We start from the raw sequence: 16,086 nt of genomic DNA on the forward strand, positions 1-16,086 counted from the left end.
CCTAACCTAGTTATTTTGTTTATCACTTTGAAATCAAGGAAATAAAAACTTGATACCACAAAGCACATCCTTGCCTTTTTTTTCAAGGCAAGTGTATGTAAATGATTTCATTTATTCTGTGAACAGTGCTACTTTTATAAACCACACCTATCCATTTAGCATTGAGGAAGGACAGAAGAGAGAATTCAGAGTCTCCAAATGTCTTGCTCAAGACCTCCCACTGCCAAAACCCATGTGTGCATTAAGAGTACGGTGCAGGAAGCTGAGATTTATTGGTAGCACCTACCTGTTGTCACCCTCTCTGGAGAAGAAGACCGTGAAGGTCTGAATGTTTCCTTTTGCTTCAGCAGGTGGACGCCAGCTGAGACGGACAAAGCGACTAGAGACCAAGACAGGAACGACGTCCCTGGGAGCAGACGGGAGGACGCTGGAGCTTGGCATGGCTGAGGAGAAAGGAGGGGGTGGGGTGCTGTCAGAGGTCTTGGTGCTGCAAGTGGGAATCAGACAGACAGAGCTGAACTACAGACAAGCCCAGCCAAGTTGCCCTCCCTTGTCACACAGATCCCAAAGGAAGGCACAGAAACGATGGGAAGAAGAATAAATGGAATTAAGATATATTTGAACTCATTAGGTCTCAAAATGGTAGCTAATGAACAGCATAAAGTGTTGCACTGTGTATCTGTCCAGTTTTTATTACTTACAGGATTCATGACAAAAGAAAATCAAAGTCTTCTTAGGCAAGAAATAGGGAAAGAAATCGGGTAATGTGAATTTTTAACAAACACATGAGTTCCAGACAGACCTCACTATGGACATGTATATATAATTCCATATTGTAAAAGGATCATGTTTCTTATGGCATCGAATTATGACAAAATTATCTTAGATAAAAGGCATATCAGTGTTTGAAAGCACAGCAAAGTTATTTTACGTAATTAGTACATTTCTCTGAGTCTTTATTGGAGAGAGGCAGAATGAATGAATGGCAGAACGAACACATAAATGAATGAACCTATCTATCCATCCACCCATGTGTGTGTGTGTGTGTGTGTGTGTGTATGCTATTTTCTTTTTCTAGCTTTGGACATTGAACCCAGGAGCACTTTGCCACTGAGGTATATCCCCAGCCCTTTCTTTCTTTCTTTTAATAAAGGGTCTTACTAAGTGGCTGAGAGTATCAATAAATTTCTGAGGTTGGCCTTGAACCTGTGATCCTCCTGTCTCCCCAGTCCCTGGGAATACATGTGTGCCCCACTGTACCAGGCTCATATGTCCATATTTGAAGTAAAGAAAAAAAAACAGTTATTATAATTCAGAATATAAATTTAAGATATTTTAAATATAAAATCCAATGTACAGTGACCATTTTGTCAAAGTTAATCTTTGAGTCTTTTTGAAAGCAAAAGAAAAGGTCATAATCTCCCAGAGATTTACAAATGTTTGAATACTTTAGAAAAAAATGTGATTATACAGTTTTAATCAACAGTGAAGTCATCTGATTTCCCACAAACATTGTAATCCTCTTTTCTTACACTTAAGGAAATTCTGTAAACAAGTTGTTACATTAAAATACTGATTTCATTGTTCAAAGGTGTTTGACAGTAGGGAAGACACAGAGCAAGCAGGTGCACATAAGCTGACTTGAAGCAACACTGTAACTGGGAGGTCAACCCCTGGGATGCCAGCCTTCTACCACACAACTGAGTGAGTAAATGCCTTGGGCAACCACGTAGCTACATGACACCCTAATCCACTCAGGGCTTTTTGTTCAGATTGATACAATTCAAAGTAGTTTGTTTATGTATTTTTAGAATGACACAGAATTAAAAACAGCAAATTAAAAGTTGAAGTCTATCAGCATATTGGCACCATTTGATTAACATCTTCCCATTTCCTTCCTCCCCAGCTCTGGTAACTCCTGTTCTACTCTGTACATTCATGAGCTCAACTTTATTGGATTTCACATAGATGTGAGATCATACTGTATTTGCCTTTCTGTCCAGAGAAATAGTTTTGAAATCTATTGCACTGAAGAGTGACTATAGTCAATAATATGTATTGAATATTTTAAAATAGTAACTTTCACTGTAATGATGATAGGTGAGTTAACTGATATATATTAATAATTTTATACAATCATATCACATTGCATATATATTCAAAATATCACATTGTACCTCATAAATGTATACACAATTATTATTGCATTCTTTAAAATAAAATAAAAATGTTATTTTAAAAATTGAAATATTACTTTCAATAATAAAAATAATATCAATAATATGTTGTTTGGAGCTGATGGGAACTAACAAAAAAATAGAAATTTTCTTGGACTACCTGCTAATAATGCAGACAACAGAAAAAAATTCTGCAAGACCTAATGATATACAATTGCCCTCTCCCTATAAAGAATCACTGTATTTATAGCAGAATTTAACAGGGGCTATTCATAGGAATTACTCTGAATCATCCACAATCTGAAAACTGGCTTTCAAATATTTGAGGCATCTATAATCTGTAAAATAATTCTTCTATTAATTACAGTGGGTGTGTCTGCATGTGTGAATTTGGAATTCATCTTTGCTAGATACCTCTGTTTTCTTTGTTCAACTCCCCCAGTCCAGAGAATATATGTTTCATTCTTCACGAATGATTTTTAGCTCCAAACTACAAATACACATTCACCTACATACAATCTTCACACTGGCTTTTATAGGCAGACCGTTTTCTCTAGTCGTTATCAAAATCAGTCTCCATTCTTACATTCACTTTACACAGGAGCTGGCTGAGTCAGTATTCCTGCTGTGAACTAAACTTCTGTGAGCTGGAAAATCCTTTCTTGTGTGGAGGAGAGTGGAAGACCTCATTTTCCAATGGTTCCAGAAACATTATCAATTTACAATTCTTACAAGTTATACAAAGAAAGAGAGATTTTAAAGAATGACAGAAAGCTTTCAAAGTTATTTCTGGCCCCATAGATTCTTTGACTACTTCTTTGTAGATAAAAATCTCCCTGTGCTTGCCTGATCAGCATAGTATTTGAAATAAATGGAAGATTGGCAGTGAGTTAGTCAATCTTTTGCAGCAGAATGGTGATGGCATCGGGAGGGGAGAAGAAAGATGTCTGAATGTGGAGCTTCTGTCAAAAATATGGCTGATGTTAAGCTTCTTGACAACAACCTTTACTTTCATATACAATAGACATTTTAACCCAGCATGCTGAACTGAAGTTATTCTCTCCCTCGCCCTCTCAGGCTACTTCACCTCCTGGGCCACTCTTTTAGCTGTGTTTACATGGTCCTCTGAAGCGTGCATCCTCCATTCCTGACTCTTTCCCACTCAGCACATTCTAGAACCGCCCCTTCTGGACATCTTGGAAATCTCCCTGTCCTGCCACATTGCATCCACAGCACTCTCCTCTCTCACCAGAATTGCCATGATTGTCTCCAGGCAACTCTACCTCGAGACAAATTCACCTTCCTTGAGTATCTTCTCTGTAGAGCATCTAGAATAAGCTTATACACATACACTGTTTTCATATCACTCAGCCACTTATTTGCCCTCAATATCCTCCCTTTATCCCAACGGCAAACTCTAAATTCCTAAATCAGTTTTCTGGCCTGGCTTCTTCCCCATGGGTGTTGGTTTGGGTTCTCTCCTGAACTGGACCTCAGAAAAAAACTTAAGAGACAGACACTTTATTTAGGAAGTAACCCCAGAACACCAGGGGGGAGTTGAGAAGTAAAATAGGGCAAAGTGGGAACACTAGGAGTTACTTAGATGGTTATCAGTGGGGGAAACTGAAGGGCAACCCCATTGGGGACCAAGGGAGCCAGTGCAGGACATGCCAAAACTTTCAGAGATGCCAAAACTTTCTCTCAAGCAGTTCCCCTGCTGTAACATGCCCATTTCATCACTTAACTCCTTCTTTCCCTCTTGTCTTATCAGGTGCTTTTTCCATCAGAAAGATTGAACCAAAGTATTTGCAAAATCCTTAATAGATAATAGTTACCATTATAATAGAGGAGAATGTGTCAAACCAATAAAATAATAAATGCCTGTATTCAAAAGAAAGAACCAAAGTGACAAAGGTTAAAAGAAATATGCCTTTAAATGAAGGCTAAAAATTCCCTGTCCTATTAGCAAGACTTTAAAATTTTATCATAGCAAAATCCAGGAAAAGGAGGTGATATCCAAAGTGAATTCAGTCCAAAGAATACATAGCTTTGAAACAACAATATAATAATATTTTGATTATGTCCAGTGTTAAAGAACCTTGGTAACAATTATGCTATTGGGCTAAATTTTCTATAAAGCCACATACTTTCTAGATATCAGAGATTTTTTCTTTCATATGTTTAACGTATAGTGTTTTTAGACCTTTATTTGTCTCTGAGCTAACCAATAGTATATCACCTTCATTCCCTAATAGCTCACATGGGCCAGTGTGTCGCACCTCATATATGGTCAGCGGGTTTGTATGAGTATCAGCTTTTTGGGAGTCAATTGGACAACATCCTTTAATATGGAAAAAAAAACAGTCATAAGACAAATTTTTTAGTTTAAAGAAAATGGGATGTTCACTCGAGTTCTTTAGAAACCAACTTTTAAAAATGTGATGGAGAAACCTTTGTGAGAATTTTTTGAACATTAGAAAAACAAGTTGCAAAAGGATAAAGAAAAGTGTTCAAATCACTTTCCCACATCTGGGTACCATCATCAAAAATGGTCTGCCATCCGGACCCACCCAGAGCCTGCCAAGGAGCAGAAAGGGCAGTCTGCACACAGATAGCCGCTGTCCTCGCTAGGCTTGAGGGAGTTGCTTCTGACAAAGCAGGACCAGACTCAGATGGCTCAGATAAAGCTCAGAATAGAATTAATCACAGACTCTTTACTTCAATCTAAACAGTCGTTATATGAAAAAGGAGTGACACGTTTTTTCACAAAGGAATGGCTTCTTACTTTATACAGCAGAATTAATTTTGTTCGTGCTAATCCTCCATGCTTGCTCTCAACAGTAACTTGTCTTCAAATAAGGTCTCAATAAAGAACCAATCAGGACCTCTTTTCTTTGCTCTTGGAGGCCTAATCTCCAGCCTGGCCCTAATCTCTCTGGACCATTACTGTTACCATGGTTACAGCTTCTTTTTTCTGTTGTCATGGAGAAGAGGAGGTGAATTTGCCACAGGATAACAACATGGTCTTTTTCTTAAGCATACCTTTTATTTATTTATTTTTATGATAGCAAAATACAGGAATAGGATGTGGCTTCTGAAGTTATGCAAATCCAAAGAATAGTTTGGAAACAACAAAATACTAACAACATTTTGATTATGTCCAGTGCAATAGCCTTGGTAACAACTATGCTGTTGAGTACATTTTTCTGTAAAACCAAAATCTTTTTCAATACCAGAATTTTTTGCATATAAATAAAAAGTGCTTTTAGATGTTTGTCTCTGAGCTCATCAATAGTACACTACCTTAGTTCTGTACAAGATATGTGAAAGGTTAGATGTATTCACAAAAAAAGAAATAATTTGCACTAAACTTCAAACAAGCCAAGAGACTTATCTCTGTTTCATTTTCCATGCTACTACCTAAAATACTATATGTGTGGCTACCAAATCAATTAGCTGCTTTATAGCTGCAGTCCCGTAGCCTGAATATTTAATACAATAAAATATAAATATATATATTAGTGAAATTTGAGGAACATCTAATCGTTCTAAGGCTAACATCTGTTGTGTTTTTTTTTCCCTTTTTCCTTGACATCAAACTTTAGCATTTTATTGTCCACATGTAGCAGTGGATAAAATGTAAATTTGTTTAAAGTTTACACAAAATAATCTCACAAATTTGAAAAAATTAAGCTAGGCTGCTATTATTAAATATTATAAAGAATATTTTTCTAAGTTTTTTACATAATTTTCAAATTCAAAGAGAAATAGCTCTTGAGGAACTTTAGTAAAATTAAGAAATATAGATTTTTTAAAAAAAATAGTGCTAAAACAATTTTTATTTTAAACTAATATGAGACTGAAGTTAATATACTCTATATTATTAAATTTAATTTACTTATTGGACTAGTATCTAAAAATGAATTACCAATATTTATTGAATGCTTATCAAGTTATAGTGAAGCTAAAATCATTTTAGTCTTATTTTTATTGATATTAAATAATTATACATATTTATGGGGTATAACGAGACAATTTGATGCATATATTAAATGTGTAATAATCACATCAGGGTAGTTAGCATTTCCAACCCTTTAAACATCTATCATCTCTTCATGCTGGGAAACTTCAAGCTCATCTCTTCTATTTTTTATGAAAATATCATAATTATTGTGTACTACATTCACCCTACTATGCTGTAGGATGCTAGCACATATTCCTCCTCTGTAGACTTATTTTGGTGACTTTTATCCAACCTCTTCCCCCACTACCCATTAGTGAGTACTATTCTACTCTCTACTTCTATAATATCAACATTTTAAGTTTCCACATTGAGTAAGAATGTGTGGTACTTGATCTTTGCCCTTTTTCACTGCACATAATATCCTCTATTTATATCCATGTTGTTAGAAAATGGCAGAATTTCATTTTTATGGCTGAATAATATTCCATTGTATGTTTTCATATACCATATCTTTTTCACTGATTCATCTGTCAATGCATATCTCAGTTATACATAAATACATATCTGTCTATCTGTCTATATATCTATATCTATGTATATATCTCAGTTATGTGTGTGTGTGTGTACATATACCCAGTGGTGGGATAGTTGGATTATACAGTAGCTCAATTTTTAGTTTTCTGAGGAATCTCCGCAATTGTTCTTCACAATGGCTGTACTAATTTACCTCTCCACAAACAGTGTAAGGGAGGTCCCTTTTCTCCACAACCTTGCCACTGTTTGTTATATTTTGTCTTTTTGAGAAACTATTTTTATGCAATGGATTTTGACCTCAGAGCACAAGCAACTAGTTTCAGGATATATGGTGTACATATATAAAATAAAAGGTTTGAGAGTTTCTTACTTACAAATTAATTCCATTTTGAACTTTCAGAAGTATATTGTTTAGACATTAGAACACACTTTCTCACTAAATCACTTCTATTCTCTTCCCAGAGCCTATTTAACTATTCATAAACTCTCATAACAATAGTACTACGCACGCAGTTGGATCGTATATCCTATGAACTTCCTTTGGTAAAATGAATTTACACATCCAATCCTTAATCCATTCCATAGTCACCGAAGAATCACTGTGTACAAAGCACTGAGCTAGGCACGGTGGAGTCCATTGGCAAAGCCCAGAGGAGAAAGGATTTTCATAATTCTTTTACTGGGCTTTACCCTGAAGGACCTATGTCCTCCCATCTCCAACACTTCTCTATCCATACCAGCCCTGCTATCTGTTTTTTTTGGTAAGGATAAAACAGAATGGATCCAGCTGGAGAGCGTCCAGTGATGAGGAGCTAGGCTGAAGGAGTTTGCAAAGACATTAGCTGCAGACTTGGCTCTTAGTTCTCCATGCTGAATTTGCTGAGTTCCATGAAGCCCTGATATTCACTGCTTTGCTACTTTATGTGCTCCACCCAGAGCTGCGGTACCTCCTCCAACTGCTCTGCTGCTCCCACCTGAGCTCCTCAGGTCAGTCTCAGGTCAGGTGTCACCTCATTTGCCTCCGGACCAGCTTAGACCCTACCCTTTCTGGGCTTTCACAGAACCAGAATAAGATGAACACTCCTGTCAGGACACTATCCTGTACTGGAATCATTTACTCATTTTATCTTATTTTATTTAATACTCTATACCAAACTGCATTCTCTGTTAAAGCAGGAACCAAGTCTAAACTATTCACTCACCACTTTACTTCCCCAAATTATCAGTGTACGTAAGTCACATTGCAAGCACACAGTAAATTCTTATAGGCTTAGCTAAAGAAAAGGCTTTCCAAATTTGTAAGGTAATCTGTAGACTTTGGCTAAAAGATGCTCATTCAGAACTTTGTAGAGTATTTGGAAATATGTACAGAGAGAGAAGCAAGCTCTTATTGTAAGCTACTTAGGCTAATCACCATTTATCTGCTAATAGATTATAAAGTAGAATTAAAGCCGAACTCGGGAAGTTTCCAAGGGAATGTAGGTTTAAGGTAAGAATATTTCATTTTGGAACATATGGAGAAAGGAAAATCTATGACAACCTTCTTTGAAATCCAACTGTATGCCAAACAATGTAGAACCTGTCTTCAAATAGGAATAGTTCCTAAGGGAAAGAATGCTTTCATTAAGAAGCAAAAGGGAGCCTGAGAATTTGGCTTGGGCTGACCCCCGCATCCAGAAGAGAACCTGGGGCTCTGTTATAAGAAGTGTGATTCTCATCCCGGAACATACATCAAAGGGCGCTGACAGGTGAAGATGGAGTGTTAAGAAAGATTTCCTATGGCCACACCGAGAATTGAGAAGTTCTAGAAAGTATTTCCATATCAGCAGAGGTAGCTATAGCTCTCATAGTTTGAGGTCTTTTCAAATGAAATAAGGAAAAAAAATAATATCTGGTGAACTGGCATGCACGACTAATGTTTTTTATGCTCAAATCTGTATATTGTTGACATGTGAAAACATACATTGTATACTTTCAATAATCCCCTTCTTACCAGTTGCTTATTTACAAAATCACCTTTCTAATAGTTTATTCAATACTTAACAAAATTGCAGACAGCTTGGAGAAATGGCCAGAGTACCATATACAAACAGGTGGATTTGACTAGAAAATTGCAATTATATATAGCATGGATGTTGGATCCTTCTTCTGACACTCTGTACCTGGAAAGCTATTTAGCTTCTCTGAGCCTTACTTACCACATTTTAAAACTGATCTAGGCATTTAGTGTAGCTGGTTATTAAGTGATACTGAGAAATGGATTTTAAAGACTGCCCTCAGTACCTCGATTATGATTTGTGTTCAGTGGATGGCTGCTGTAATGATTTGCTTATTTTTAGATCCAGGGAGCAGAGAAGCTGCTTCTGCTGGCCCATTTTACCTAAGAACCCTCCCTAACAGAAAGGCCTTGGGAAGTATTTGAGCTAAATCCAAGAGGTCAAGTAAGTTGGGGCGAGGGTGCTTCCTCCATGCAATGACTGTACTTGGTCACCACAATGTCCTTCCTTCTATCTTTTATCAGGTTGCAAAGAAAGATCCATCTTTAATTTCACTTTTTCTTTCTATTATCTGACATCTCTGCTCCTACATATTTACTTTATTTCGGGCTTCTCTCTCTGCACTTTCTCACTAATCACTATACCCTTTCCATCTGTCACCATTCCAAGGCTTTACAAGGCCACCTTTCATCACCTCTCTCATCAATGTCTTTTCCTGGCATCTCTACCCCACTGCAGGGTGGCTCAGCTACTACCCAGTCTCTACCCTGGTCTGTGCCCACCCTTTTTCTGGAGAGAATTTCATTGAATTCCTAGTCACTGTTTATCCCTTCTCCATGCCCAGGGACAATAAACGTGCCATTTCAATCATTCCCCTGTCACCAAAGCTTTCTCTGGGGATAAAGACTGACAAGCTGTGACATCTCCCCTCCCATCCCTCCTGTGCCCTTATCATCCTTCACCTCATCCCAGCCATATGGTGGTTTGTCCCAGGCTGCTGTGTAATCCTGTTCTCTGTCCATGAAGAATGTCTAGAGAACACATGTGCTGCGGATATCCTCAGCATGGCAGGCTCTAAGAACAAAATTTTCCTAGGCAATTTCCATCGGTGATGAGACACTCTTAAAGTGTAATAGCTGACACGCTGTGTTGTCAAGAGAAAAAAATTGAATTACTGCCAGGGAGTGTATTTATTTTATTGTTTGTTAAGCAACAAGATATTGCTAATAACAAACTCAAATAAAGGCAAGTAAAAGGTAATAAAACTTAAGAGACAACCGAAAGTTTAAGTTGCTTTCTTTAGTGATGTTGGTACTGTAGGAACTACTTTTGATTTTTAAAATATCAAATAAATCAATAAAAAATGCTCTAAGCACATTTGATAGCTCAGTGAGTTCTACTAATGGCAAACTTCAACACTGTCATGGGATTTAAGTAAATGTTAAAATAATTGATTTAAAGGTATGGTATAAGGGTATCTGTGGAAATGCTTATTATCTGGAAAGGCAAGCTTCAATTTTTTGAAATTTCCCTAAGATCCAGAGTCTCAGAACGACAGGCTCACTAAATACTGTTTCAAAGGACAGGATGTTGCCGGCTGAGTGAGGATGCTCTCTAGGCCAAGGATGCATTGGCAGGGTAGCATAGGGAGGTTTATGAAGCATCTGTGCACCAGGCGCTTGGCTCTCACCCCTTGCTACTCATCCCTGAATTTTATAGCCACTGAAGCAAATTAAAGGGAAATAAAAATAAAGGGAATAGAAGAGGGTATAAAATGAAGATAAATTATTACTTGTTCCAATTAAGGCTGTACAAGTAGAGCTTGATGTTACTGCTGTGGAGCCCCCACAAGACAACAGGACATAGAGAATATATATGAGGCATGTGTCCTTCAATCCCTGGTCTTTGGGGGTTTGTATTTCCAGGTCAATATGCATGAGGAGAGGAGAGGGAGAGGGAGAGGGAGAGGGAGAGGGAGAGGGAGAGGGAGAGGGAGAGGGAGAGGGAGAGGGAGAGGGAGAGGGAGAGGGAGAGGGAGAGGGAGAGGGAGAGGGAGAGGGAGAGGGAGAGGGAGAGGGAGAGGGAGAGGGAGAGGGAGAGGGAGAGGGAGAGGGAGAGGGAGAGGGAGAGGGAGAGGGAGAGGAGAAAGAAATACAAGAGAGACACTGGCCCTGACCAGCTTGGTTCTAGTCGCTTTTCTGAGATGTAGAACAGGATTCTGAGCAGGTAGTTACTTGCAAACATGGTTCTTATCCTTTTTAAATGTATTGCAATGAGGAAACTGATAGTAAAGCTTTAAACCATAAAAGAAGAGGACTGGCCTGAACCTAACACTCATACCTCAAATCCATGAAGTTGGCAAACAGAACAACTATCAGAGATGATTAAGCAGAAAAACACATAATCATAAATGGTGGCTGTGCATCAAATGCAAGTGTATCCATTTGTCAATCTAAGTGAAATAATATTAATTTCAATTGAAAACTCTTTCAAAAAGTCTTGCTTGATTCTTTAAAAAATCATTGAATATGTTATTCACCTGGAGACTCTTATTGATTTAAATATGGTTCACACATTCATTGAATGATTCTCAATATAACAGGGCATGTAGAATCCTGAAATACTGGATACAGGTGCTCATAGACCTTAACAAATGGATCAAGTTGAAGTTTGATCCTCTGTTGCTATTGTAGCTAACAAAACATAGATGTTTGACCTATATTCCCATGTTCATCATTAAGAAGTGATGGGGGGACATATTTTTTTCTTTTGAGCAAAGTGAAAAGAATACTGGGATTGGAATTAGGAGACAAGGTTTAGATGTTTTTATTTGCTCCAAAATTCATGTTGTAACATTATCCCCAGTGCAATAGCATTGGGAAGTTTGAGCCTTGGGGGCGATTGATCATAAGGTACCCCTATAAAAGTGCTTGACACAAATTCATCCCCTGCCCTGACCTTCCTCTCATCCCTTCCCCCACGTGAGGACACAGTATTTTCCCTTCCAAATGATACAAAGACAAGAACACAGATAGCAGCCCTCAGGAGAAAACCTACCTCCAGGTACCTTGATCACAGACTTCCAGACCCCAGAGCTCTGAGAAATTGATTTCTATTATAATCTACCAAGTCTATGGTATTTTTTTTTTTTGCAGTAAAAACAGATTGAGTCACGGTGGTATTCTCTTTAAGTTAACAGCTGGGTAAATGCCTTCTAGGTTGCAAATGTTTAATGGCTGAAGTCACTACTAAGGGTTGGCCATGCTAGGAGAAAACAATACCTTTCATCACTGTCTCTTCTCTTTTTTCTGTTTCTTTTGCTTTTTGTCTATGCTTTTTTTTTCTTTAAAACTACTTCATGTAAGTATGTGACATAATCTGGCACTCAAGACACCCTCACTATTATATTCAGGTAGTAAAACCTGTGTCTTAGTCTCTTCAGGATGCTATAATACAATATGCTAGACTTGGTAAGCTATATGCAACAGATATTTATTTCTCACTGTTTTGGAGACTGGCAACTGTAGACTCAAAATACCAGCAGATTTCATGCCTCCAGAGGGCTTCCAAAATGGAACCTCGTTGCTTTATCCTCACATGGTGGGAAAAGCAATGTAGCTCCCTCTAACTTCTCCTATAAGGATACTTTTCTATTCCTGAGAGCCAAGCCCAACAGGAAAGGGTGCACCTGTTAATACTACTACCATGGCAGGCAGTTTTTGATATGAATTTTGTGAGGACACTATGTTAGTCAGCTTCCCGTGAATGGAACAAAATGCCTGACAAAAACAACTTGAAGAGAAAAGGTTTCATTTTAATTTGCAGTTTCAGAGATTTCACCCTGGGTTCATGTTCTGCTGCTTTCAAGGAAGACACATCAAGGTAGAAGGGTGTGGCAGAGGAAAGCTGTTCTTATAGAAGCCATAAAGCAGGCAGACAAAGGGGAGGGAAGGGGGCTAGGGAGAAGATACAGCCTTCCAAGGCTCTCATCCAGTGACATACTTCCTCCCAGGAGGCCCCACTGTCTAGTTTACACCACCTCCCAATAAAGTCATCAAATATGAATTCTTCAATGGATTAATCCATTGATGAGGTCAAAGCACTCATAATCTAATCACTTCCCTAGATTCTTACTTCTCAAAGTCCCTGAATATTACTGCATTTGGGACCAGGTCTTCAACACATGAGTCTTTGGGGGACTCATATCTAATTCAAATTAATAAGACACACGTTCAAATTATATAAATTGGTTGTATAGGTACTATGCATAAAAGTTTGGAATTATGAGGTTAAATCAATAAAATTGTGTGTCAAGGTGATTAGATGACATCATCATAATGCTTCCTGCCCCTGATTTTTTTCTAATATCAAAACACTATAAAAGCATTCTTCTTCCACATGACCATAAACATAAAAAGTACAGTGTATAATGTTCACAAAGTACTTTGAGTTAAAAAGAGAGTCTAAAAATACAGAAGTCAAATGGCAGCAACCCCTGTCTTATGTATTTCACCATCTTAATAAATAACATCATCTTCTATATTAAGCAAAAGCATGTCTTGTCCTTGCATAGGAAAGCTCAATAGTGTGGGGATAGAAATTCACACTATAAATTTCAATAAATATCCAGGCAATGAAAGGCAACTCTCGACAGCAGTTGAAAGTATGAGAGTTTGCTGGGCTTGAGCCAGTCTGCCATTTACTCTCTCTGCAAGCCTGGTTGAGATAATTAATTTCCATTTTATGTTGAAGAGAGGGTCAGAAAGCACAACATTACAGAATGCAGTGTCCAGAAGTAAATGTTTTAAGAGGGTTAAATGTTTTAACTACTCAAGAAAAACAGAACTGAATATAAACTTGTTATTAAAGTGGGGAGGCATCTCTAAGAATATAACAATATCAGATGTAACAAAGTACGGATAAATGTGATTGCATTTAAACTGCAATTTTTGTACAGAACAGTATAATAGATGACAGTAAAATGTGAATAGCAATCTAGAAGAATGTTTTCAATACCACCATGAAGTAACCACATTCCTAATATGCAAACAGCTATTACAAATCAATTATACTCTACAAGAGAAAGAAATGATATATAAGAAAGCTAGAATTTGAAGAGGTGAGAAGTTAGTATCAATATATACAAATTTCATTTTAATATCTTTGAATATTTTGATTTTCATATTTTACTCAAAATAACTATTAATTCCTCCAAAATAAAAACATCAGTATAGTAAAGGATCAAAAACTAAAATACTGTGGTCTTCATCTTCAAGAATGTAATTTTCACTTTCTTGTTGTACTACAAGGAGGAAGGGGTCATTTATCTGCATACCTTCTTTTATTTAAAGCAAAAAGCAAATGATCTATTATATTCCTAAGTGCATTTTTTGACAGAGGGAAAAACTAGCTGTATAGATTTCAGAGCTCAATGCCATCCCCACTGAAACCATAGTTTGGAATTCTGTAGCTATTCTGAGCTGAGCATGAAGATATGGTTATGAAAACTAACTAACTCTAGTCTCCAGTTCATTCACTACTACAGCCAAGTCTGGACAGAATCCATTCACTTCTAGATGACTGCAAAATAAGATAAAAATAATTGAGGTGATTCAGAGAAAACTTTTTTTTCCATTGGCTATACCATATTTCAAACATGTAAACTATCTTCACTTAGGTCTAGTGTTCATGGGTATAGGAAAAGGATTAGGAAGCTGGATGTTGTAAGCTTTATTGTTGGACTCTTTCTGAGCAATCAACCTGTGCTCTCTAAAGTGCTGGCAAATGTTCTCATCCTCACTGATGTCACAGGGCATCACCTATTCCTGACATTATCTCATGAGAAAGGGCTCCTCACTTTCCCAGTATTCTTTCCTAAAACCCACAATCCCAGTGTAAATGTTGAGAAATATTTCAAACAAACCCAGATCGGAGAGAAAGTCTACATGATAGCTGGCTGACACTCTTCAAGACAGTCAAGGTCAAGCAAAACTAGGAAAGACAAAAAAAAATGCAGAAAGAAAAGGACTCTGGGAGACAGGATGAATAAATGCAAGGGAATTACGTGAATTGAATTCCAAGTTGGAAAGATGCTACTCATGGAAAACTAGATAAAAGCCAAGATGAGACTAGAGTCTAGATCATATAAATGTACCAAGGATGGTTTCCTTGTTTTAACAAGTATGCATGGTAATATGGGATGTTAATAATGGAGAAAATTGGGGGAAGGGTACATAGGAGTTGTATTTTAACAACTTCTCTATAAATCTAAAATCATTCCATAACATATAAAAATTAAATGGGGGATGCTACAGCTTTAATTATTGTTGAAGTTCAATCCTAATCCTACTGGGGGTTTGTTTGATTTTATTTTTAAGAAACAAAATGTAGTCTACGAAGACACGTGAAAAAGAAATGACTTCGTATTAGAAGTGCACCATTTTATTCTGTGAAGAGTTAAGAAGGAACACAAGGGCAAGGACACAAGGACAGTGCTCAGCTTCAGAATTCATACTGTGGTCCTAGCTAACATCTATCAGCCAGTGTGGAAAGATTAATTGTGGAGGGTTGAAAAGGCTGCACACCGCCCTCCTTCTAAATGCAGACCCAAGAGACAAAGCATTCAGACTGCAGCCATCTATCTGAGAAGTGTCAACCACCCAGAGCACTTATGATTCACGCTGATGCTTTTGCATCACCTGGCATCAGTCTGGCTGTGTGTCCACTTTGTATTTCTTCCTAGGGAGAAATGCACAGGGTTCCAACTAGATTCCCATTTTATCCAATTTTTCTTAGGTAGCACATGAGAGAGCTAATAAAATCAAAGGCGACAGAGTAGGCAGACTGTTGTACTCAAGCCTGCTTGATGAATTTCCAGAGAACAACAACCCAGCTAGTCACAAGGCAGCTTAGCACACAGGGAGAGTCTCAGGTTCTGGTTTAACATGCAGGCACAATTTGTTTTAGAGTGTGTGAACATAGCTTGAGTGGCTTGGAGTTCAATGTGCTTCCCTCAGAAAGACTGGAAACACTATCAAAGATGGCAAGAAAAGTAATCGTAACCATGGAAATAAAATTCAAAAGGATGGGTAGGAAGCATGACTGTTGAGAGGAGAAAGGCAAAAATGATTAGCAGAACAACTTGCTTCAGGAAATCTGGAAAATAAAATTACCAAAGAAGAAACACACACACACACACACACACACACACACTCTCTCTCTCTCTCTCTCTCTCTCTCTCTCTCTCTCTCTCTCTCTCTCTCTCTCTCAAATGAAAGAATTGAGTAACCTGAAGAATCCATGGCATTGTGGTAGTTAAAATAGTGTTTCTAAAACTGTATATGTCACAGTTCATTACTCATACTGGTCCAGGGTAAGAATATCATGGATTGCTGAAATCTAGGATGAACTTCCA

The 16,086-nt window shown here is 37.6% G+C and overlaps 1 protein-coding gene across 7 annotated transcripts in view; it reads right to left on the reverse strand.

The window, feature by feature from the left end:
• Positions 1 to 16,086, reverse strand: part of Dcc (DCC netrin 1 receptor) — a 1,068,266-nt gene that overhangs the window by 324,196 nt on the left and 727,984 nt on the right. For all 7 annotated transcript variants that reach the window (XM_040273028.2, XM_040273020.2, XM_021725006.3 and 4 more), the window contains exon 8: positions 287 to 443. In XM_040273028.2, coding sequence (XP_040128962.1) covers positions 287 to 443 — 157 coding nt within the window. The remainder of the gene's footprint in view (positions 1 to 286; positions 444 to 16,086) is intronic.

The sequence above is a fragment of the Ictidomys tridecemlineatus genome, chromosome 13 (genome assembly GCF_052094955.1).
Source record: "Ictidomys tridecemlineatus isolate mIctTri1 chromosome 13, mIctTri1.hap1, whole genome shotgun sequence".
Classification (NCBI taxonomy): Eukaryota; Metazoa; Chordata; class Mammalia; order Rodentia; family Sciuridae; genus Ictidomys; species Ictidomys tridecemlineatus.